Below are 26,461 nucleotides of genomic sequence, written 5' to 3' on the forward strand. Positions count from 1 at the left end.
ACGCAGGTAACTCCTATTCATTTGGAAGATCAGATTTCACATCTTTGTAGCTAACTTTCCAGATGTGGGTTGTGAGAGGTGAAATTTATAGGCTGTGATAGGTGGGCTAAAGAAATATAACTTTATTTTCTCTTTATTCTCTTTATTCCTACTTTGTAGCAAGGGGTAAAAAAAAAACTTAAATTTGAGCATTCAAGAAAACTTCCCTCCAAACATTCTTTTTACCTGAGTTAGGTTTTAAGCTCAGTCAATTCTGAGTTCCCCCTTCTCGTAGAGGAAATCCAAGTTCTAGAGGAGTTTGCGTAGCATTTTGATCTGTGGGCAGGAGAACTGGGTTCTTGTTCTGGCATCCTCTCAAGTCTAGCTTGCCCTGCCTAGTCTCTGGGCATCTTGTGCTGCTATTCACTGAGGTGTGGCAAGTTCCACTTGGTTCTTTTGAGCATCACGCTGACAGCAATGTAGAAGTCTGCATGCCCAGCCAAAGGCCCTCACATTCTTCAGCCTCCTCATCCCCATCCCAGGCTTCTTCCCTGTCCCTGGATCTCTTGGCACTTCCACACAGGGTTTTCTGGTTCCCCCGGTCACAGGTACAGAACAGGAGATGTGGAGCATCATCTCTGGCCCACCAGCCTTGCTCAGCTCTCATCTGCCACCTGTATGGTACCTGCGTTGCTCTGGTTTCCAGTTCTATGCTGAAAGAGGGACTTCTGATCTAAACTTTGAGAAGCAATAAACAAGCTACCCTGCCCTTGCACTCTGGACATCTCCACCACCCCTCACTCCACCCCCCGCCACACACCAGATTCTTCCAAAAAAAAAATACACCTATGAGAGTGTGTTGGGAGGAGGGTAGACAATGACACTTAATACGACTTATTGTCCTTCAATTCCTCTTTCACCCAGGTCCCTCTTCCCAAGTATCAAGAGTTGAGTTGTACTTTCTCTCCTGTTTCCTGAAGCAAAAAAAAAAAAAAAAACGGTTTCACCACCCAGTCTTAGTGGCCAAGGGCTCCCGGGAAAACTCCAAATTAAAGACAAAAGGGAAAGTAGACTGAAAAACATTTCCAAAAATATTACCCTTTTACTCAATGTATGAAAATTGTCTGTTTTCTTTGTCTACTTCACTAGACTGACAGTTGGAGGGTAGAGACTGTTTTACCTGTTTGAGAGTGTTCTCAACTGCAAATATTGAATATGTAGGAAAACAACTCCTAGGAGATCTTACTGAGTCAGTAAGGAAGTATCAACTTAAGAGAAAACACTAGTAGACATTTAATGCAAAACAGGGTCAGATGATGGAACAGAATAGAAAATCCAGAAATAGACACACCCACACACACATATAAACAACTGATTTTCCACACAGGTACAAAGGGAATGCAGTGGAGAAGGGAGTCTTTTCAACAGATGGTGCTAGAACAATCAGATAATCATATGGGGGAGAAATGAACTTCAATCCCTACCTGTGGTAATCAAAATAATAATGCCCTCCCCAAGACGTCCACACCTTAATCCCCACAAATTCATGAATATGTTGAGAGTGAAAAGACAAGCCATAGACTAGGAAAAAACTGTTTGCAAATCATATATCTGATATAGGACTTTTCTCTAGAGTATATAAAGAACTCTCAAAATTCAATAATAGGAAAACAAACACAACCAAAAAATTGGCAAAAGATTTGAACAGACACTTCACCAAAGAGGACAGATGTTCAAAATCATTAGTCATAGAAAAATGAAAATTATAATCACAAGGAGATACCACAAGGAGAGAGCATAACATAAGTGTTGGTGAAGATGTGGAGCAACTGGAACTCTCACACATTGCTGGTGGGAATGTAAAATGGTGCAGCCACTTTGGAAAACAGTCCAGCAGTTTTCTAAGAAGTTAAACATATACTTACTCTATGATCCAGCCCTTCTACTCCTAAGTATTGATCCAAGAGAAATGAAAATATATGTCCATACAAAGACTTGTAGGTGAATGCCCAATAGCAGCTTTATTTGTAATAGCCCCAAACTGGAAGAAACTCAAATGTCCATCAACAAGCAATGAATAAACAAATTGTGGGATACCCATACACATCCAGCAACAAAAAGAAATCCATTTTGATAACATGACTACAGATGAATCTCAAAATAGTCTATGTGAAAGAAGCAGACCAAAAAAAGAGTACATACGGTATGATTCTTCTTTTTTTTGCTGAGGAAGTCACCCTGAGCTAACATCTGTTGCCAATATTCATCTTTTTGCTTGAGGAAGATTAGCCCTGAGCTAACATCTGTGCCCATCTCCCTCTATTTTGTATGTGGGTGGCCGGCAGCCACTGACCAGCGCAGTGTAGGTCCACTCACCAGAACCAAACCCCAGCAGATTTGGAGCCTGCCAAACTTACCCACTAGGCCACTGTGCTGGCCCCTATGATTCATTCTTTATAAAATTCAAGGAAATACAAACCAATGTATACTGACAGAAAGCAGATCAGTGCCTGGAGAAAGGGGCTGGGGAGGGGCAGGAGGGGGCATGACAAAGGAGCATGAGGAACCTTTTGAGAGTGATAAATGATCACTATCTTGATTGTAAGGAGGGTTTCACGGTTGTACACATATGTCAGAACTTATCACTTTGTCCACTTTAAATATATTCAGTTTATTGTATGCTATTTATACCTCCATAAAGCAGTTTTTAAAATACAATAATAGAACATTTAAAAAATATACAAAAGGCAGGATCAGACAGTGGTGCTAACAAGTTATATTAGCCAGGCTCCACCAGATAGGGGTGAGGTGAGGTTTCCTTGGCTGCCTTGCAAAAGTATGCTGAGTTAAGTGACCGTGCCAGTGACCTTGGAGAAGAGCAGAGCTGCGTGTCCTGTCAGGTCACCAGAGAGGTGTAGGCTGGGGTGTTGGATGACAATCTTTGGGGTAGGAGGAAAGCCAACACCTCAGAGAAGAGCTGGAGCAGGGATCTTGACAATGAGCCCAGGCAGGTTCTTCGTTCTCCCTTCCTCCCTTGCTGTTGCCAAACGGATCCCCAGTAGCCTGCTTTCTATTTCTAAATTTGAGTGAGCAGTTTTTGTATAAATTGAGTTGGATGGTGTCCCACGTGTAAGCTGCGACATCCAAGCAAGAGTGAAAATAACCCCTTACAATCAGAGATCCGAAACTACCTCGCCACGACCAACACGGAAACGACACGACGCGGAAATCCCGAGTGTCAAACCGCCCAACCTCCGGCGGGCTCGCGTCTCCACAGGCCTCCCCCGCGCCGCTCCGCCCCGCCCCCAGCCCCGCCCCCCAGCCCCGCCCGGTCTTTTTCTTCCGGATGGACTCCTCCGCGCGGGGCGGGAGCGGAGGCGGCCCGGGCCCCGCCCACGGCGCACCGCAGCGCGCAGCCTCAGTAGAGTCGCTTTACGGCCGGAGGAGAGGGTGGGTCCTAGACTTGAGGTAGGAGGCCGAGCTGAGGGGCGGGGAAAGAGGCCTTTTGCGGCAGGGACGTAAGTGACGGCGGAGGCGGTGCGACAGCTGCTGGAGGGCAGAGGAGGCGGGTTTGTGTTTCTTGGGCCGAACCTGGCTGTGGGGGGCGCGGGCCCTGGGCCGGGGCTGGAGCTAAAGGCCCGTGGTGACAGCATGGGTGAAGGGGAGTGGGGCGGGGGAGGCCCTGAGCTGCCTTGGGCGGTGGGTGGGTGTGAGGGGCTGGCGGGCTGGATTCCTGGGTCCAGGCCGGGGCTCTGACCCGTGGTTCGTGTCCCCCGACCCCACAGCGCGGCCCGTCCTGTCCTCGCCATGAGGCCGCAGCAGGCGCCGGTGTCTGGGAAGGTATTTATTCAGCGAGACTACAGCAGTGGTACACGCTGCCAGTTCCAGACCAAGTTTCCCGCGGAGCTGGAGAACCGGGTACGCAGCCTGGCTCCCCGCACCTGCTCTGGGGCGAGGGAGCGAGGCTCCCCAGGGACGGGAGGGGGTATGGGCTGACACCTGGCCCGCTGAGTGTCTCGCGGCTCTGGCAGGGGCAGGCAAAGAGAGGATCTTGGCCATAGGTGTACGAAGAGGGCCACTGAGCAAGACCTGGTGTTTGGAGGAAGGAAGAATAAGGCCAAGCCCCCGGGTGTGATGACCTCATAGAACTCTATCATGCCCAGTGCCGGGAATCCGTACCCTGCTGTCCCCCACCCCCCACCCCCGGGTTATTGACGACAGTATGGGGAACTAATTCCTGAGGCTCCTGGCCACCTAACTTAGCATGTTGTAAGCTATCCTGCTAACTGGTCGCGCAAGAGAATTCATCATCGTTTTCGTGACTGGCGTTTGTGGCCACTGTGCTGGTCGCGCTGCTCGGTAGAAAGGGTTTATTGAGTGCTGTGCCAGGCAGTGCAGACAGGTCTTCTTGGAACCTGAAAAACGTAAAGCATTAGATGGGATTGGACAGGGAAATATCACAGAACAAGGCCTTAAACTTGTCGCTCCCAGTTATGATCACTGGGAATCGCCTGTGTTGTGTTGGCTTGTATGTCAAAATGGTCATCAGGATATAGGTCCCTTGGGCCACTTTGCATACAGAAATGGAAGAATGGGATGTGTTTACCCTTTCTTCAGACTTAGCAAAAAAAAGTATCCTATATTAAAGGTACAGTGAAGTGAGCGTATGTGAGTGTGTGTGTTTTCTTGTGTCCGTGTGTGTTCACCCACCCAAAGAGAGACTCAGTGTTGAGCCATGTTACCTTACATTCTGTTTCCTGGTCAGAAGTCCGTTTCTGGTTAGATGCGAGCAGGTTTCGTGGCTCTTTCCTTTTGACAAGGAGGGTGAGGAACTGAGAGGTGATTAGGCATGTTACTGTGTGTGGGGCTAAGAAATGCTGGTCATGGAATAAGTGGGTGTAGATGAGTCTGTACTGGAGAAATGTGTAGCAGTATTGAAAATTAGCTTTTATCAAGGTAGGTTGTTCTATCTGATTGCCAAGGTTGGAAAATCAAGGATCAATTATAGTATCCTTCAGCTTGATTTATAACTGTGCGCAGGTTATTGGCCCAAGTATGTTTCTTTAAATGCAAATTAAAGATCAAACATGTCTTATCAAGATGGTTTGTAGATTAGCTGGTTTGTGAAATGCCATATGAATGCTGCAGTTTGTTTCATGATGTTGCCAGTTAACTCAGCCTGACACTAGGTGGGCATTTCCACAGTGGTTTGAAGAGATAGAAATTGAGCAAGTTGCCTATTGGCTAAAGCTACTGAATGTTGTTTTTAAAATAATTTAACATCACAGTTAGCCTGTTTTACATGTTAGAACTTATATGAAATGTATCAAATGTTTTATTTTTAAGCATTTTATAGAAACTCTGACTTAGACTATTTGTGTACTTTCAAATCAGAATGTAAACTATTCTTTTTCACCACACTTATTTGGATGTAACAAGATTCCTTTGTTTAAAGATTTTAAAGTTAAATTTCTGACTCATACACGAGCCAAATATATGTATGCAGAATCAGACACTAACCTTCCACTCTGTGTGTGGTAGAGCCTTTATTTCATAGTTGGAATACAGAAATACAATCTAGTCACAGTACTCACTGGTTCTTACAGAAAATTGATGTTTCTAAGTTCTGGAGTACTTTTACTTCTTTGACTTAATAGAGCCCAGAACTGCTTGTGATTCTGAGTACTACATGGAATGTTATATGGTGCTATTCAATTGTGCCTTTGAAATTTTTTTTCTTTGTAAATGTTTGGGTTAAAACACTAGTTTGTACATTAAACTGTTTGGGAAAGCTTTGTTTTTTTCTGTGTTGAGATTAAATTTAAATTACAGGTTTAAATTTTCCTTGCTTTTGTTTGATGGAAAATTGAAAGGTTTCTTTCTTTGTTTCTCTGCTAGTTACTCTAGAAATTGTACTGATTGCTCTGCCACTGGGGCTGATTTTCCTTTTGAGAGAACATCACACTTGGCAACTTAATAGAGGAAGAAACTAATATACAGATATTTTGTATTACTTAAAGCATTAAACACACACACATTTGTACCCTTTAATTTGGGAGTGAGGACAAGTTCTGTCTGTTAACAAGTTTGCTTTCTCCAGTGCCTGTTAGAATGCAATACTTTGATGCCTAAGAGCTTTGTTGCTAGGGCAGTTCTTTAAAAGAAGCTTTATTCTCACATCAGCCAAAATACAGACATCTTAGGCACCCTTGGTCTGAGTAGAAGAGAAAAGAGTGAACTACAATTGAAGCGTTTGTTCCCCTACATACCTTTAAAAATATATCTCTACATCTGGTCGGTAGAAATTTCCTTTGACTTGTGATCACTTTAAGCTTCAGCCTCACACTTTCTACCACATAGTTCAACAAGAAACAAAAATTCTGGGAAAACAAGCTTGATTCCTATTTCCATTCTGACTTCACATGTTTATTGATCCAAACTGGTATTTGGCTCCAACTTCACGTATCTCCAGATTTTCCTACAGCTCCTGTATGTACAAGTCCCTGGGGAAAACACCAACAGCTGTTCTGTGTGGCGCCTGAAGGGAGTGAGAGAGACACCCATTCTGGTTCTGTTGGGCCCTGCGTGTTAAGTGTATCCTCTGCCTTTACTGCTGCCTACCATGCTTTTTACCCTTTTTAATAACCTTTCAAAGAGATTCTTGATTTTATTTTACCTTTTATTCCTTTTTTCCTTTTTATTAACCTATTTTAAAAAATCCTTCACCTTGGTTTTGGGGGGTTTTTTGGTTTTTTTTCATGAGCTGTGATTTGTCTCCGTCCTGTAAAGTGTTGCAATCTTAGGATAACTTTTAAGAATTAGAGTTTCTGGTATGATCAGTAATTCTGATCTGAAAGAAATAAAATGTTTCTGAGTTTGATTCTATGGTTTTGAATCATATTGTGTCAAAGAAATGTAATAATTCAAAGACCTTTGTCAAATTATTACATTGTAGGTAAATGAAATGTGTGTGTTTGAAATAATTTAGACTTTTGTAGATTTACTGATGGACAAACTGAAGGCATTAACTTAGGCATAGCTAGGTGACAATAACAATTTACCATTGATATTTGTTCACTGAGCTATTCTCCTAAGTCTGTTTTCGGGGAATGAGAACTCTGAGATAGGTTCCCCAGGTGACTGTTCTTGACACCACATCTTCAAGTGGTGGCTCAGCGAAGGAACGCAGCCCAGCTCTCAGCACCATCTCCACCCACCCGACTCTTGTCAGAAACTCTCATATTCTGGGAAATTGAAGGTAGCCCCTTTTTAAAAACAGATAGAGCCACCACCACTTACATTAAATGCTCTCATAACATTGGCTCATTGAGTCCTCACAGTTTTCCACACGAAGGACAAAACAATGATTACAACTGCCTCTAACCTAAAGGATTTTTTTTTTTTTTTGTGAGGAAGATCAGCCCTGTACTAACATCTACCAGTCCTCTTCTTTTTTTGCTGAGGAAGACTGGCCCTGGGCTAACATCCTTGCCTCATCTTCCTCCACTTTATATGGGGTGCCGCCACAGCATGGCTTGCCAAGCGGTGCATCAGTGCATGCCTGGGATCCGAACTGGCGAACCCTGGGCCACCACAGCAGAGCACACGCACTTAACCGCTTGCACCACCGGGCCGGCCCCTAACCTAAAGGATTTTAATAGCTTAAGGGTGATGATCATAAATTGTTTTATACTGTAAGAAATTATGTTCTTGGGAATATTTTGTCTCAAACTGTATGTTGAGTTTCTTTGATTTTGTTTCTGAGTCTATTTCTAATAAAGACTAAATAGAAGAGAGAATTCATATGTAAGTAGTTACTAGGTTTAGGAATAAGGGAGATATTATGTGAGAGAAAGCTTGGAGTAAGGACAGATAAATTGCGCTTTGTTACCGAGAATGACAGTATTGGGGGGCCGGCCCCATGGCTTAGCGATTAGGTGCACGCCCTCCGCTACTGGCGGCCCAGGTTCGGATCCCGGGCATACACCTACACCCCGCTTGTCCGGCTATGCTGAGGCGGCATCCCACATACAGCAACTAGAAGGATGTGCAACTGTGATATGACTATCTACTGGGTCTTTGGGGAGAAAAAGGGAAAAAAAGGAGGAGGAATGACAATAGATGTTAGCTCAGGGTGGGTCTTCCTCAGCAAAAAGAGGAGGATTGGCATGGATGTTAGCTCAGGGCTGATCTTCCTCTCAGAAAAGAAAAAAAAAAGAATGCCAGTATTGGATGAAATTCTCTACTAATGGGCCTTGAAAGTCCTAGGGTAAAGTATTGAGATTTGAAATCTACAAAGTACTGTTAGAAGAAAGTAAAGTGATATTGGAAGAAAAACGTAAAAGCAGATGATTAGAGTGAAAAATGGATGACAGTAGTAGTATTAGTGTAAATGTAAGATAATGGTGTCACTGAATCAAAAGAGGTCGTAGGAATGACTTGGTGTGAAGAGTTGTGTGGTAGTTTGAGATTTTGCCTTGTTCATTGTGAGCTTTTCCTAACCAAATAGTTGCTTTAAAAGAGATGGGAGATTGAGTAAACAATACAGAACTTGTACCTTTTGATCCTTCTGCTTAAAATGTCCTTACTTCCCTTTTTTCGCCTAGTAAATTCCAGTGTTTAGGGACTCAATTTAACATCACCTACTCTTTCCAGATAAAGGAAATGTCTGCCTCCTGTGTCCCCACTGTACTTTATATATGCCTCTGTTGCAGTACTCTGTCAATTTATTGTATTTTTATGTTTACATATCTGTTCTGCTTGCATGACTGTAAACTCCTTGAGGTCTGTTCATCTTTCTCTAAGGCCTGTCATGATATCTGATGGTAGGTGCTCAGTAAATGTGAATGTAAGTGAATAGAAAGATGGAAGGATTGTATAATTTGTTACTTGAAATTCAGTATAAAGAACAAAGAAGCACCATATTGAGCCATGAAGATATCCAGTATCCATAAGAGGGATAAAATTAAACACTAAGGAGTTTCAATAACTTAGGTCCAGATTTAATCACCTAAAAATTGTTTGTTGACTATTAGATAAGAATGTTGACAAAACAGCAAAATAAATTAGTGATAGCAAGCATTAGTGAGTTGCTGATCTTTTTTTCCAAAACTTATTTTTAAATTCTTTCTTCCATACAGATTGATAGGCAGCAGTTTGAAGAGACGGTTCGAACTCTAAATAACCTTTATGCAGAAGCAGAGAAGCTTGGGGGCCAATCCTATCTTGAAGGCTGTTTGGCTTGTTTAACAGCGTACACCATCTTCTTATGCATGGAAACTCATTATGAGAAGGTAAGGCCACCTTTGTTTTCACAAAATCTCTTAAAATCAGAAAGAAGGTGAGTTTATTACATGTTTATGTTTACGTGATGACAATTGCCATAAAATTTAAATGAGCATTTATAATAATAATAATTCAAGTTTTATTGTTGTTCCTGTGTCTGTTCCAATTGGAGTTGACATATCAGTTTCAAATTTACTTATACTTAAGAAGAATGTAGGAAATCTATTCTACCCAGCTTTCTGAGAATCCTTTTACTTTATTTCCCCAAACTTCTCTCTTCAATCTTATCTTCCCACCTGAGTTCTTATCTTCTCTTTCTAACTGCCTGCTAGACCCAGAGTTGCTGGCTTCTCAGCTTAGGTGTCCAAAAGTCAAACTGCATATCTCCCCATTTTGTTTTATAGCACCCCCTTTTTCAGTACCATCTTGAGATGTGGGGGATGAAGAAGAGGGAAAAATTTATCAATTGTCAAATACTGAAATATTTTCCATTTTCCCATTCATTAACCTTTCATGATTTCCTCTGCCACTATCCTAATTTGTGCCCTTATTACCTTTGTCCTAAACTATTGAAATAGTCTCCCGACGAGTCTCATTTCTTCTGTTCTTATACTTTTCCAAACTGTCTGCTGCTGTCTTCAGAAAACACAGCCTTACTTCCCCTACCACTCCTGCTAAGTCACAGGCCTTCCCTGGCTTTCCATTCACTGCCACCGAGTAAAGCTCAAGCCTCTCCTCAAGCTGACCTCCAGCTTACCTGTCCAGCTCTGCCTCCCACCCCTTCCTCACTTGACCTTTCAGGCACACTTGATTACTCGCTGGTCTCTAAACCTACCCTCAGCGCTTCTCCACCTGCAGTGCCGTTCTTCCCGGGGTCAGCTCTCACCAGTGCCTTATGTCCCACTTTTGTCTAACTTGTCCTTAGTCTTCCAGTTGAATTTTGTCTCTCCTCTGTATCTCTCTAGCATTTTATTTGCCTCTGTTTTCTGGCATTTATCACTCTCTACTTTGGAGTGTAACAGTTAACATTCTTGTCTTATTTGCCCTTCAAGTATGTATTTTTCTTGAGGTCAAGGACAGTGCCTTAACCATGTTGTACCGTTACCTCTTCATGCCTAACACCATGCCTTGGGTATGTTAGTCACTCCTTGAGTGTGTGTTAAATGAATGACTTTAAGTTAATCACAGAAAACCCCTAACGTATCGTTATATTCTGGCCCTGCTTAGAAAACGAAATGCTGTAAGAATATCTGTTTAATACGCTGCCTGGTAGAAATGTCCCTGTGATTGTCTTGCACTCTGTGTAGTGGAGAGCAGATACAGTTGCAGCTAAAATATTTTGAGTTATTGGCTGAAAATGTTGCTATATTCTTCATTAGCATCCTGCCATGAATTCCCTTAGTGTTATTCTATATCGTGTAAAAGAGTATATTTAGATACCTAAATTAGTAGTTTATATTCTTCTCCATAGCACACACAAAAGCAGGTTTCATTCCTGTTTAACATGCAAAATCAGAAGTTATATAAAGGATCAGTATCCACTTTCAGGCTATGTTTTGTCTTAGCAGCCTCTCTTCAATAATACATTTGGTGAGTAAAGGAACAGGGGTTCGTTCATTCATTCGATAAATGCTTATCGGAAGCCTACTATGTGCTAAGCAGTATGCAGGGAATATAACTGAGTAGGGCAGACGTGGTAGCTGACCTTGTGGAGTTTGTAATTTAGTGGTAACAACTGATAATAAGGAAACAAATAAAAGCAACAAAATTGTAGATTGTGATAAGTGCCTTGAGGAAAACAAACTTTCCTATGATAGAATATAACAGGAAAAACCTAATTTAGATGATGTGGTCCGAAAGGCCTCTAAAGTGGTGATGTTTAAGCTGCTCAGGGAAGGATGAAAAGCCTGAGGCCATTTGGGCAGCGAGATCAATGTATGCTAAGGCCCAGAGGGCTTGCTGGGTCCTGGGAACTGAAAGAGGGCCAGTGTGGTAGGAGAGAATGGCTAGAGATGAGATTGGAGAGGTAAGGAGCAGCTGTACCCTGTAGGAGTGTGTAGTCCATGGAGAGAAGTTTAGATTTTTTTTTCAGTGCAGGGGGAAGCTACTCAAAGGTTTTGAGCAGGAGAGTGATATGATCAGATTTTCCTTTTTAAAGAGATCTCTTTGCTCTGTTGAAAAAAAGGTATAAAAGTAGAAGTAGGGAAACTCATTAGGATGCTCCACAGAAGTCCAAGCAAGAAATGATGAGAGCTTGGACAAGGAATGGAGCAGTGGAGATGGCAGGAGGTGAACACGTTCAAGGGATTTGTTGATAGTAGAACCAAGACTCGAGGAGCTGAATGTAGGAGGGCAGGTTAAGGCTGAATTCATGTGGATAAAAACTTGGTCATCCAGGAATTGTCATTTAAAGAATATATGATATTGCCAATTTAAGGTAGAAATACATCCTCCAGAGTATTTCATTCATGCTTAGTGGAGTGTTAGAAGCTTGAGTTTTCATTTTACTGTGCTCTTAAATTTGTCGATAAGATTTTAATTAACTTTTATTTATCAACGTGCATTTGCTGAAATAGATACAGATACCTCTTCTGACGTCAGTTGTAAAAAGAAATTGGTAATTGGATGCCAGCCAAGTCATTTACTAATTACGGAATCATGGACAAGTTAATCTCTCTGAGTTCTCTCAACTATAAAATAGGTCTTAGAGTTAATAAATTGCTTCACATATGGTAGATGCTTAATAAAGAGTGTCTTCTTAAGTAGATTTAAAAATTAAGTTAGCATATATATGTTTTAATTGGACATTTGTGAATTCACATATACAATGTTTCATTTCAAGTATAAGTAATCATTCTTTAGCAGCTGCTAGTTTATTTAACAGCTCTTAATTAAATCCTTTTGATTATTAATCTTGGAAGGCAGCTCTCAATATCAGAAATACAATGGAAATTGATCCCAATATGTTTTAACTTGAGTTCATAGGCAATATATAAGGTACTACTTTATAAGTCTAATCAAAGTCTCTTTCTTTTTATAGAATAAGTATTATAAGGCAAGTAAAAACCAAATAAAATTAGTCAAGAAACCAAAATTTGAGGCATGGTTACATTTTTTAAATAGGTGATTTTGTTTTAGAAACTGGACATGAATAACTAGCTCATAGGAAGTGAAGAACTGGAATGGTGATAAATGGTCATATGATGTGCCTATACTTTTAAAAGAAAACTTTAAATGTGTATTTGTATTTTTGATAAAATGGTAAAGTGTAAGAACAACTGCCCTTTCCCTCTCTCCAGTTTGTCCCTTAGGAATTTTGTGCTATTATTTCCTGCTTTATGAAAAGACAGGATTGAGTCATTTAGTCTTTATTGTTTTAAACACTAAAATTTCTAGTCTACAGACAATAGGCTAAATATGGTAGTGCTTGCACTTCGTCATGTGGGTTAAATTTTTTGAAATTATAAATAGGCCTTTTAAAACTCACTCAAACAATCATGTAATTTTTTCCCTATAATGTGCTAATTATTGATTTAAAATGAAGACAAAGACTTCAGTGTTATTTCTCTGTTGTTGCTGCCCATTATAGTTAGGGAACAAATGGGCTTGTAAAAGGTTCTCCTCTCAGTAGCTGTCTGCCTTGTTCATCAACTAGAAAACATCTCTTCTGCTATGTGCTGTAATCTGTAAAAGGGACACACTTAGAAGGAACTTAGGTATTTTCTGAAAATAAGATCCTGCTGTTCTCACCTAGCCTCACTTAGGATATTTTTTCATGAGGGTCTAGTAGACTTTCTCCAGTTTAATATTCTCAAGAAGGATAATAATCTTTCCTGAGGTTTGATTGTGTTTGCTTTGTAAATATTATACATATTGAGGTTTTATTTAGGATTTGAGAGTAACGGAGATAATTTTGCTCAGTATTATAGTTTGTTTTGACATTGATTTACCAAAAATAAAGTATGAGTAAAATGTCAACACAAGGTGTTTTGGGGTTGAGACTGATGCTCTGTCCTGTCTGGGATGCAGAAGGAGTTTCCTCATGTTAGTGCTTTCCTCTTGCTGAAGAGACAGAGTTTAAAAGCATCGTGTTTAGGACAGTGCTGCCTTCACCAAAGTAGTATAAGAGGATTTGGAGCTTATACAAAAAGAAAAGTCATTGTTTTCTTCTGAACTGGTACCCAAGTGCACATGAATGCTATTCAAGTTTAAATAAAAACCTTGCGCAACAAAGTTATGCTTGAATCAGATAAAGGAATGCTATTTCTTTGCTAGTAACCTATACCCAAGGAGAGAGGGAGGAAGGCTGTTCTGAAGGAAACCTTTCTTTGAAACCAGCCATGCAGGCATTTTTGTGAGTGTCCCCCTAGTATAGATGAACTGGGGTGAGGGGAGACTGACTCTACAGTTTCCAGTTCTGGCAAGGGAGCAGAGAAGGAAATAGAAAAGATTGAGAGTCCTGAGTGGGGCCCCTTTATGAGCTGTTTCCTTCTATTTGTATTTTAGCATGATTGACAAACTCTGACAGGAAGACAGTGCCTAAGATTTTTTTTCTTTTTTGCACATAAAAACCAAGCACAACTCAAATTCTTTGAGAGCTTGAAAATAGGAGACTGATACTTGTATTACTTCAGGTAATTAGGTGAAAAGAATCTTTTCTTTAGAAATGGTATTCTTAATGTACTACATAAAGAACCCTGCAGATTGCTCTTTTAATAATAATATGCTTTTTTAAAAAAAAAAAAAAGCATAAAACATGAGATTGTATTATTCCCAAAGATGTAACCTGAATAAACTATTTAAATTATTTTCCTTCAATAAGAAAATGTGTTAGAGAAACCACATCGAGTTTTCAATTCTAAATCAGTTTATACCAAAGCACCTAAATTGTAACATTCTAATTTGTTAGTTTGGCCTGATACACCCACACTTAAATCAGTTCCTAATTTCCAACTTTTTTTCATATCGTTCTTTTTTCCCATTATGTTGTGATCACATTTATCTGCGACTCTATCATATGCTGGTAGTGTGAATTAAAGAAAATATATAGTAATTAAAGAATGGATCAAAGCCTCTTTGAACATTAGAGCCAGAAAAGGGTTAGGATGACTTTGAATCTGAAATAAAACATGTAACTCTTTGATTTTGGATATATAGCTATTAAGATTTATTTTCTTCTAGCTTATCTGTCTCAGAATTGCCCTTATTAAAGCTGGAGATTTGGCCATTTCCAGAAGTTCCTTTGTATCCTATCTGGTTTTTGTCTACATTTGCTTTGACTTTTACAACTTTAATACTAAACTTATAAAGTGAGGTTCCCGTCCAGGACACAAGAGCAGACTAGAGTATTGCTCCATGCGGTTGGGAAAGTGATATAAGACACTTGGAGTCATCAGAAACTCCATAGCAGCTGACGCCCACATGCTTTACAAAGGAAACAGACTTTTCAGTTTTAAACTAACTGAATAACCTTTTGTTATTGGCCAACTTTGTATCCTTACTTAAAATTGCGAAAACGTACAAAGGAGAGAAGAAGCAGTTCTTAAGTGTTAAAGGTAAAGGCCCAGAACTATCCTTGATATTAGAAGATGTCACATGAACAACACTTTATGAGTAGGGAAAGAGAAAAGCGTAACCATTGTGTATATAATCATCTATTTCTCTGTATCCAGGATTGAGGTGACTAGGAGGTAAGGAGGTGGAGGGTTGGTCCTCATGCTTTTGTATGCACTTGTACTTACGCTGCATTGAAGATAACTTCGGACTTGCAGAGTCCATGATGCTGTGCTATATGTGGTGTGCAACTGGTGTGAGCCAGATAATCAGAGCTGTATCCCTCCGTATGACTTGCTTTGAACACTAATTCCACTGCATGAATGTTTTAAGATCCAGCTGATACTTTAGGGGAAATCTGATGAAATTTGTAAAAAGCTGTGGTGTTTCCTTCTGTCAGGTTCTGAAGAAAGTCTCCAAATACATTCAAGAGCAGAATGAGAAGATATATGCTCCCCAAGGCCTCCTCCTGACAGATCCTATTGAAAGAGGACTTCGAGTTGTATCTTTTCAGTCCAAATCATAAGGTCTAAATATCTATAAGTAGAAAATTTTGATGTTACTCTTTGGCATTGGCTAGAAAGAATTTAACTCTCTTCTCTTGTATTTGCCCTAGGAATTGTCTGTGTGAATTGCATGCCTGCCATAAGCCTCCTATCTCCAACATTTTTTCTTAAAACAGGTCTCTCCTTCCTTTGCATTGTGCAGGTCTCTGTGGATTGTTCAGTATTCTGGTTACCATCTTGCTTGGTGGTTCTGAGGGCATCTTGTAGTAATAATGGGGGTAGTATGAGTAATGCATTTCGGCTGCAGAAACCCTGAACCTAAAGCCCCTTTGAAATGCATAAACTCACAATGTGTGGTGAGACTTGTCATCCAAATGAATTGCAGGTCCATGGCTTCATCTGACGAGTTGAAATCAGTTACAGCTGCCAGATGTATAATTTCGTTACCTTTGACATACTGTGCATATTTTTAGAGGCAGTAAGCTTTGAAAATCACTAAGTGAATTTGGTAAATAAAATTGCAAAAAACTAATTTAGCTTGATAACTGGAGTAATGGGTAAAATATATTTTTTTTAAAACCTAGGTCAGATAGTCCCAGGCCTTCCAGCTGATAATAATTTCAGCAGTTTTATTAGACTCTACAGCAATGGTTCTTAAACTTTTAGAGGTCATGAACCCTCTCCCAAGGAAAAGTTTGTGTGTAATTTCAGGGCATTTTGAACCCCTGAATTCATTACCTCCATGGATTCTCAGTTAAGAACTCCCTAGTTCTACAATAAAACGTTCTTTTCCGAATGTTTTTAAAAAATAAATAAATAATCAGTGTTTGGGGAGGAACTGCATGTGGACTACTACAAATTTAAATTTTCAGCAAGGTGGAGAAAGCATAGGAGAAAGTCTTAATAATTTAAAAATAAGCAAAGCAAATTGAAAGAAAACTCTGTGCAGATCATACACATCAGCTTGCCATAGGCCCCTTGTATATATGTTCTATAGTGTGTTTTCTTAACAGCCATGCTGTTTAGATTGAAATTACCATTTATGAAGACAGAGGCATGAGCAGTGGAAGATAAACCATAGAATTAAAGGTAAATATGAAACTATATGATTTATATGCAGTTTTTGTAAATTTATAGGATGCATGAATTTTCTCCCCGGCATGGTAAATAAATCATAAATAGTGGCCTATTCTCTTCATTGGCTTGGTATTTAAAATGTGTATTTAACCCCAATTCTATTTGGTGATATAGAATTTAATCCTGATTTTTCCCCCCATATTGTTTTCAGATTGGTTTTGTTGTTACTTTGTTTTTTGGTATTTGGGGGAGGGAGATGGTCTTATTTTATTTTAATATTTCAGAACTATCCTAGGCATTTAAATAGTTAGGTTTTGCATGTAAGAATCAGTTCAGAGATTTCCCTGCCTTTATGATGAATGGCCTTAATAACCAAAGAAACATTTCAGAGTGGAGTGTGGGATATTCTGAATATTTCGTTTATTTAAGTGGCTTCATGGCCTTGTAGAAGAAACCTTATCTCTAGTGGGTAGAACTGTAAATTTAATTCTTTTGTTTAGAATGTTTATGTTCTTATATATCCATGTAATGGCCTTGAATAAATAAGAAACAAATTAGTTAATACTAATAAGAATCTATAGGCAGAAGCATATAAAAGCCATAGTACATGAGCATAGCCTTCTGAGTGACAGAAAATCGTACTTGACTGTTTCTGCCAATTTCAGTCATTTTCTCTTTCTACAGATAGTGTTCCACTCCTGTACTTTCCTAATTGACTTTGTTTGCAGCTATCTATCACTAATTAACAGGTAGCACAGAGACAGAATCCACCAAAGCAGACACATTCCTTCCCAGGGCACCAGTAATAGTAATAGCTACCGTTTTGAGGGCACCTGCTATGTGCCAGGTATTATACAAATGGTATTTCTAATTCTCACAAGAATTCTGCAAATTGCAGAAATATTTCCCCCATTTTACAGATGAGCAAACCAAGGAACAAATAGATTAAATGATTTTCTCAGAGTCACACAGCTAATAAGTATTGGCATATGAACCCAAGTCTGATTGACCATAAAACCCTTGTTTTTTACACCATACTTCCTCTAAGTACTTGGAACAGCAGGAGCATGGAGAAAGGAAAGAGTTCATCAGATTGTTCTAAGTGTTTATGTCCCCTTCTTTTCTTTTTCAATACTTTTTTTAAAATACATTTTGTCTGTTCCTGTACAATTTATTGAATCCTACAAACCAGCATTCCAAAGCTGCCGCCTTTTAGCACTAGTGAATGTGTCACCTGAATCCTTGAAAGCCAAAGACCTAAGTAATGACATCTTCTGCCACATGTTTTATTTCCGTAAAAAGGCTTTATTTTGGAACACTTACTGTTGCTTGTCCGTACACTTTCTTGTGTACAGTTTCTGAACTGATATTTCTCATACAAGCAATTAGGAACCTTATGTGTGGTTTTTGTTACATGCCATTGGAATAAGTTTGTTTTATCAATCGCAGCTGCATTGACTTGGCACAACCCGTTTGTCATGACTCATTTTGCAGTCATTATTGCTAAATATAATGTTTTTCTGAGGTGGTGTGGTGTTTTGAGCAATTACCCCCCAGAGACTATTCTATCAATATTCAAACAACCGTGAAATTTTGAAATGGGAAAGATTTACATTAGGAACTTCTGGATAATTTCGTGAATGCAAATATTTTTGTTCAACACAATTTAGTTTTCAGAGCTACGTGTTCGTTAGGCCCAGGATCCAGTGTGGGCTGAGGTCTTGGAGGAGGGGGAAAACCTATAAGAATAATTAATTCAATTCTACCATTTTTTGTAAGTCTACAGGGTGTCTGCGGGTTGAAGCATTATATGGGAATTAAATTAATGACTTAACGAAAGAGTACACAAATCATGGAGATGGCCTTTATTTTAAAAAAAAAAAAAAAGCTTTAAACAATATTTTGCTCTTCTTAAGTTTAATTTTTTTAATATCTTTATTATTAGACTGATGGGGTTTTTTCTTTGGATTAAGATTTGTCTTTATTTAAAAAATGGCATATATCTTTATTCAATCACAGTAAGTTAATGATAATAAAAATATCTAACATTTATTGGCACTTATTATGTGCCTGCTTGTTCTAAATACCTTGATTTGAATCATCACAACAACCCTACGACGTCGATACTGTTATCCCAATTTTTCAGATGAGGAAACTCAGGCACAGAGGACTTAAGTTACTGGTCCAATGCTAAAAACCAGTAGGTAGAAATCCAGGCAGCCTGGCCCCAGATTCGCCACTTAGGTCTATGCTGTGCTACTTCTCATGATGTGATTGGTCAGAGATCAGAATATACAGGGCTTCGATGTCTACATTATTGAGCTTGTGCTCACTTAGGCAAGTAGAACAGATCCAGGTATTTTATCAGATAGAACTCTGGGTTAATAGAACGTAGGGCGCATATTAGGAGCACATATCAGTTGATGTAAGAGAGGTGTTTTAGTGGTTATTTTTAGCATCCTTTTCTAAAACATTTACTTTTCTAATTATAGATCCCATCTCAAGCTGGGACCCACACCTTCCACTGGCCGATCGCAGAGTGTCCCCTACCTCCTCTCCAGAGCATCATTCCTTTGTATCTGCTGCCAGAGCCACGGTGCCATTTACTCCAAGGACTAACTTTCTAAAATTCCACACCTGGAGTGACCTCTAGTCGCTCAGCATCCACTTTGTGTCTCCAAATTGTGTAAGACTCTGTAATCTTTTGATTTCTGAGAAAACACAATGAAGCATTTCACTTTTTTTATTCAAAGTCATTAATAAAATATGCAGTTGGTCAGCCCAACGCAAAGTTTATTTCTTATCTGCCAGCAGTACCACTGGTTCTTTTCATTCTTTGGGCCAGCTTCCCAGACAGCCCTAGACTTCAACAAGTCATATCTTAGCCAGTGTTCAGTCTTATTCACCCAAATTGATAAAATGCTTTTCTCCAGGATTTTGGTGAAGGGTAGGCTCTGTCTGTGGTTTTGCTAACGCGTCTCCCAGATTTCAAAGAACTACCAGTTTTACCATGACTCAAATCTTAAAGATCTATTTCTGTTGTTCAGTTTCTCAAACTGAAGCTCATTGGAAAAATAATGTATAATGTTATTTGTTTTATTATGGCAACTATTCCTAATTAAAGCAGTATTTAATGCAATTTCCAGTTATTTTTCTTTGGAGAATTTTGTTATTGCATTACCTTGAATGTTGGGAAGAAGTGGTATGTGTTGCTTGTTCCTTACAAAAATAAGTAAGCACAATAAAGTGGATGCTAAACCATCAAACACATAAATGTCCCTGCTGTGTCCCTGAATGTGTAATAAGCAAGTGTAATAAATATTTTAATTATAGTTTTGTTATAAATATAACTTATGAGAAAAAAATTTGATAGGAATAATACTGTGTATTGCTAATTTTTAACTATCCCTACTGGCAAACCTTATAATTCATAGTCTTTCCTCATATACAGTATTCAGAGAAATCTTATGATTGGTTCAAGTACAGTAAGTTAAGTGATTTCCAACTAAAACTCTCAAGTCTGAATCAGTATTTCTAGTTCTTCTTTTGGCTGTATGTTCTTAGTACTGAGGCTTCTTATGCCCTTCATTCATCTTTGGGGTTTGAGAGCATTGTATTTGGGAGAAAGTTAAGAAATGTATTAGGAGAGAGTGAAACAGTTAAAAGTTTTATTTTCAGAGATGTTGTAGGTGCTAATACTGGATTTAATCTCTCAGATTTAATTTCCTTTATGGGTCCGTTAGTTATTCAGTAAATACCATAGGTCTGTGTAATATTTTAATTGTATAAAACTCCTTTGTTACTTTATAGCCTATAATAGTGTCTGTCTGCCTTTTAAACCCATTGCAATAACTTTGCTGAAATATTAATACATTAGTAAAACTTTTCTTAAACAAATTGTCTCTGTGTCATATGTGATGTGATTTGGTAAAGGGATAAAAGATATGGCATTTAATTTGGCAGATAGACAATACTACTAGAATCACTGTTACAGTGTAGCTTGGTGTTTTTAAACAAACATCTTACATTTATGTAGTTTGTCACACTTTTCAGTTTTTTACATGCTTTATGTCATAACAGCAGATGTTAGATAAATAGGTAAAAAACCAAGAAATAGTCCCTAATAGTTAAAAATGTATTCAATTTGGGGCCGGCCCCCTGGTGTAGCGGTTAAGTGCTCGCGCTCCGCTGCTGGCGGCCCGGGTTCGGATCCCAGGCACGCACCAACGCACCGCTTGTCAGGCCATGCTGTGGTGGTGTCCCATATAAAGTGGAAGAAGATGGGCACGGATGTTAGCTCAGGGCCAGTCTTCCTCAGCAGAAAGAGGAGGATTGGCATGGATGTTAGCCTAGGGCTGATCTTCCTCGAAAAAAGAAAAAATGTATTCAATTAAAGAAATAAGAGATTAGAATGTTTCATTGGGAAAAATTTATCCGTTATTGTTACTATCTTGGCTCATCTGATGACTCTGTTTTTTAAAATGAAGTGCTTTTGTAGAGAATAACAGCTTATAAAATATAGTCTATATTCTGACTTTTGTGAAATAATTTTTCTTTGTAAGATTTTCAGTTTCTCTCTTTCCTTTTTTTTTTTTTTTTTTGGTAAGGAAGATCAGCCCTGAGCTAACATCCATTGCCAATCCTCCTCTTTTTGCTGAGGAAGACTGGCCCTGGGCTAACATCCATGCCCATCTTCCTCTATATGGTTCACTGCCACAGCATGGCTTGACAAGCAATGTGTCAGTCCGTTCCTGGGATCTGAACCTGGGAACCTCGGGCCGCTGAAGTGGAGCTCGCGAACTCAACCACTACGCCACCAGGCCGGCCCCTCAGTTTGTCTTTCCTACCCAATTAAATTAATAGCAGATCATACTCATATGCAGCCAGTAGTCAAAAAAGTGGTCAGAAAACCTTAATTAAGTTCCTTCTATATTCCACTTGACCCTGGCTCCTAGCGTAAGCTGAAGTCATAGTTTCTCAAGAGTAAACTGCTTTTTTCTTGTTCTGTTGTTTGTTTTTATTTCACAAAAAGGAAGTCAGAGTATTAGTGCGTATTTGACTTATGTACTCATCTCCCCCTACCCTCGCCATGCCTCTGCTTCCCAACAATGGAGAGAGTCATCCATGAGAGCAGAGGTTGTTTCTGCTTCTCCTTGCCTCTGTCTCTCAGTCCGAACATCATCACACACAGAGCTACATAGACTTCTCACTCACCTGTCTGTAGAGTGAATAAATGAATGAGACAGAAGTTGACAGTCATGTAACAGAGTTCCTTTACTACATCTTCATTAGGGAGGTGTTTCTCTGACTTGGTAAGATGGGGACTTGTATACTCCCCTTGTAAAGTCTTTTTCTAGGACTGGAAAGAGATCTTATGTGTGCCTCAAACTCTGTTAGGGTGGGCTTTTGCCCAGAGGTCACTACTCTTGAGGATTTGCGTGACCTTTCTCCTCTAGATCAGGAATTCCCAGGGAAAGGAAAGGAATTGCATTCAAAACCTCTGAAGCAGGTGGGTAGTGTAAATAATGAATAAGCCTCCTACTCATACTTTGTCCTTTTATTATTCTGTATATCATTGACATTGCCAGTGTGTGATGTTGAATCTAGCTTTGGTTAAAGCTGCAAAACATTTTAAAGTTTATTTCTCCTTAATTCTTTTAACTTCTTCTATTTAATCTTCTGATAAAATTCACTTTTAGAAAGTTGCCCCTTTTCAGAATTCTCTAGGACCTAATAAAGCATGAATTTGTATTCAAGTCCTATTATATTTCTTCATGTACAAAGTTACAAGAAACTATGAAAAATGTGCTGATCACTCATTTAGCAGCTAAAATGAATCAAACAGGCCTATAATCTAATATCACCAGAGACTATTCCATAGTGAAAATACTAATGGAAATAGCCAAAGTGAGCCCCATCCTTATCTGTGCTTGGTTGGAGAACAGACATCAATAAATGTACCTATTATACAGTGACCAACTTTAATCTGCAAATGTGTAAAGTGCAAAGAATTTTATTCTTTCCACGAGAGCTGGAGTAAATGGTTTTATAATAGTACTCTGCAGTACTCAAAACTTGGAAACATGTAGAGGATAGCAAATGTCTGATTAACTTCTTTGCTGTAAATTGTGAATGCCAAAATATAGGTTCTGGACCACCTAAGTTCTCGGATAGTTTAGGAGTACAGCAGTAAATGTATTTTGTTCCAAAATGAGTAGACACGAAATTACATGACCAAAATAAATGCTGTGACTCTTCTGTATTGTATCTTAAGTTCTCCCATATGCCTCAAATGGTGCAGGTATGAAGTTCTGTGAAATTCTGCCTAAAACCTATAGGAACTTAATGCCTACTTTAAAAATTTTTAAGACTCCATTTTACAAAAAGAAATACTTTTATAAATCAGGCACAACCAAAGATTTTTGGTTAAAGGGCATTGTCAAGTTAAAACAAATTTATGCCAGCAGAATTTTCTAATTTTTTTTTTAATGGTATCTGAGCAATGTAAGTATTTATTGACCTTGTAAGAACGTATTTAACTTTGTGCTGTCACTTTTTACCTTGGTAGTGAAATCATTAATCTTCAGATTAATAAATCACCTTGTTTTTGAAGAATTTCTTTCTGTTTCACTTACAAAGAGTTCTTAAAAAAAGGCGACGTTGTGGGGGGAGTGGTACCTAAAAATCAGTCCACTGGCTGCTAGAGCTGTTGCTCTTGATCTTCATCTTTCTGTTCATGTTATATTCTCTTACCTCATATTTTCACAGCCCAGTTTATTGCCTGGAAATGAACATCATAATTTGTATTCAAAATGTTTTGGTGATTGGTCTTCTGGGAAGAACCAATTGCCAAACAGCGTAATTGGAGAAACTCAGATTCTGTGATAGACAAGGACTCGAAACACAGATGTAATGTGACCTTTCCTTCCCAATTAAAGGACTGGTGTGTACAACCTTTGCACATCTGTGTGCATCTCATACAATGTACAAATGTTTTATTTAGTCCAATTCCTAATCTCTTAGATATTTGAAGGTTTATGTACTTGAAAAAGCAACATTATTGTAGTGTTACTGTCTGATTTTTAAATAAGTGCCTCAGTTAATTAGGAAAGGAAAGGCCTGACAGCATGTTTGGGGCATTTTTAATCCTGCAGAAAAAGATCTTCACTTAATACCTAATGATATGGAGAGACTACTTTGCTACTTTCCTACTAGGGTAGAAAAAATCCTCTCCTAACCACAATTCCCAACAGCAACCGTATTGACAAAGAGAAACTACCAACGCCTGCCAGCAAGAGCTATAAATAAATAATCAGATCCCTGCTAGAGACTCTGTGAAAAAATTCTGAGGAAAAATAAGGTTGCCTCTGTACATTGTTTTCTATTCCCAAATACTGTTTTTGAAATAACCACAATTTTTCTATTTAACAAGGAAATGTGTGATGTCAGAATAACATGCAGCTGCATGTTAACTATATGCAACAGTTAAAGGCAGAAAGTAAAAATGCTGCTGAGACTGGAGGAGGCAGTTAGGCTCATAGGGTAAAATTTAGTCTAATTAGTTCATTTAACAGACAGGCTTTATAAGAACTTAAAAACTTATTTGCCTGACAAAGTCCCAGTAAGGTTTTTGATGGAACTTGTCATGCTGATTGTAGACAAAGTGAAGAGACATGCCCTACAACTAGCAGGACATATTAAGTTGTAGTACTTGATGTGTGTGGCATTGGTACAAGGAGAGGCTCACAGAACAATGGAACAGAATAAAGACCTAGACTCAGACGCAGACATGTCTGGTGGGCAGGATAGTCTCCTTTTGCCCCTCCAGATCTTTTCTCTTTCCACTTGCTCTTTTATATCATAGAAAACTGATCTGTTTGACTGCATCAACCTGGCTCCCTTGCCCTGAGGCTTCCAGTAGGGTTTGGCCAGTGGGAGGAATGAGCGGGAGATCTGAGCCTGGTACACTAATTCATGGAAGTGGCTAACTAGTTGGCCAACTGCTTAGGGGCCTGGAAAGACAAACCTGGAAGGCTTGGTGAGGAGGAGTCAAGGGATACTCTGTGGAACGACCTCTAGGAATGGACTCAGTGTGAAGAAATTCATATGCCGTGTAAATGCCCACAGATAGCATCTACTGCAGAGAGTTCTCACTGAGGAAGTGGAAAGTCCTTTGATGTCAGTCAGCCTCTTCCCAGCTCCCTGGTGCTTGCTCGGTGGGACCATGTAAGATAGTCATGGCAGCAAGGATGAAGGCTACATGTGGCAACAACATCGACTTCCTTTCATTGTGCCTGACCTGGCTACTGCCACTGCTGAGTGCCCCATCGGCCAGTGGAGGCCAATGCGAAGCCCCCAGTATGGCACCATTCCCCAGAGTGGGTTTTGATTATAACAAAACTGGACATTTTAATTACTGTATTGGGACTGCATTTTGTGACTTAAAGAGATCATGGGACTTTTTTTTCCAACCAAAGATGGACAAGAGTTATCATGGACCTTCCTCAGTTTTTGTCAAGGGAGAGGGGAAGAACTATACCCAACAAATAAATGTAAAGGGGTAAAAATAAAATCAGAGACAAAAATAAGTTGCTTTATGATTACATCCCATGAATTATCCTAATTGATAACATGTACACACATATACTCACAACTCTTGTATTACTACCATATTATTTTTGGATACATAGGTATGTGGTAAAATATGTAAATATGCCTGGGAACAATAAACACCAAGTTGTGATTACCTCTAGAGAGGGAGGAAGAGGAATGGGTCAGAAAGAGGAGTACAGGGCTTAGATTGGATTTGTAATGTTAAATGGCTGCTGCTTTCCCCTACTTTTTCAAATGTCTAAAAAATTTTTATCACAAAAACAATCACATGCGTGTCAATATAAATTACCATATCCTAAATATTATGCACACCAGATAAGATCGTCAGTATCAATATGGGCTTTGATAATCTGGACACGATACCCACCACCTCCTGGGACTTCACTGAGTCTCCAGTTTCCATTTCCTTTAAGCCTTCTGGCCTGTTTGTCTCACTGCTCTCCTTGATTGTCAAAAGGCACTACCTCTGCGTTCTGTTAGTTCTATTTATACAAAAAAGAAAATGAAAAATATGGACAAATGGCTTTTTCCTGCTTACAGATATGTGAGTAGACCTCTAAAATAAATGAATTAAACTTCCAGCCTAGAAGCAGCACACAGCCAAGGGTAAAGTTCAGGGTCAAGCTGAATTTCTTACTTGAAGTAAACATGTCTAAGATGAAACAGAGGATGACTGGGAAACTTATGGTGTCACGTCCCCACAAACGGGGAAAGCCCAGAGTAATTTTGGCCTTCACAGAGCTCCACAGGTCACATCCACATCTTATTGATCCTAACAAGTTAGCTGCTCTCGGCACCATCAGCCATGATGGGCCAAAGGACCCAAGGCTTCTGGTTCCTGTTCCAAAAAATACTAACAATTAACACAGTTTCATGACCAAATTTCAGTATTTTCAGCTGAAAATATTTTCATAACTGAACTGAACATAACATAAACTGAAAAATCTAATGGTTTCTATCATTTTGAGATACTCTAAAGGTTAAATTATTACATTATCCGTTCTAGCTAATTTTGTGTGTGTGTGTGTGATGAAGATCAGCCGTGAGCTAACATCCATGCCAATCCTCTTCCTTTTGCTGAGGAAGACCGGCTCTAAGCTAACATCCATTGCCAATCCTCCTCCGTTTTTTCCCCCAAAGCCCCAGTAGATAGTTGTATGTCATAGCTGCACATCCTTCTAGTTGCTGTATGTGGGACGCGGCCTCAGCATGGCCAGAGAAGCGGTGCGTCGGTGCACACCCGGGATCCAAACCCGGGCCGCCAGTAGCGGAGCGCACGGCACTTAACCGCCAAGCCACGGGGCCGGCCCCCGTTCTAGCTAATTTTATAGTAAAATACCCAGATAATATTATGTGACATGGAACATAATTAATCACCACATTCTTTAGCCTCCTGATAGATAGAGGGTGAATAGTGAACTCAATTAAGCTGTTCAGTTTCACCAGTG

At 39.5% G+C, this 26,461-nt stretch overlaps 1 protein-coding gene across 2 annotated transcripts; it reads left to right on the top strand.

The window, feature by feature from the left end:
* Positions 1-3,486: 3,486 nt before the first annotated feature.
* Positions 3,487-19,203, top strand: GOLGA7 (golgin A7). 2 transcript variants are annotated; one of them, XM_058525279.1, is made up of 6 exons: positions 3,487-3,548; positions 3,765-3,897; positions 9,120-9,272; positions 15,218-15,319; positions 16,350-16,412; positions 18,893-19,203. In XM_058525279.1, the coding sequence occupies exons 2-5, from the start codon at positions 3,787-3,789 to the stop codon at positions 16,395-16,397; spliced, it is 414 nt and encodes a 137-aa protein (XP_058381262.1). In that variant the 5' UTR covers positions 3,487-3,548; positions 3,765-3,786; the 3' UTR covers positions 16,398-16,412; positions 18,893-19,203. The 2 variants fall into 2 exon arrangements, with proteins under 2 accessions (XP_058381262.1, XP_058381261.1); XM_058525278.1 differs by lacking the exon at positions 3,487-3,548 and having other exon boundaries at positions 3,708-3,897.
* Positions 19,204-26,461: the final 7,258 nt, after the last annotated feature.

Source organism: Diceros bicornis, chromosome 29 (assembly GCF_020826845.1).
Source record: "Diceros bicornis minor isolate mBicDic1 chromosome 29, mDicBic1.mat.cur, whole genome shotgun sequence".
NCBI lineage: Eukaryota > Metazoa > Chordata > Mammalia > Perissodactyla > Rhinocerotidae > Diceros > Diceros bicornis.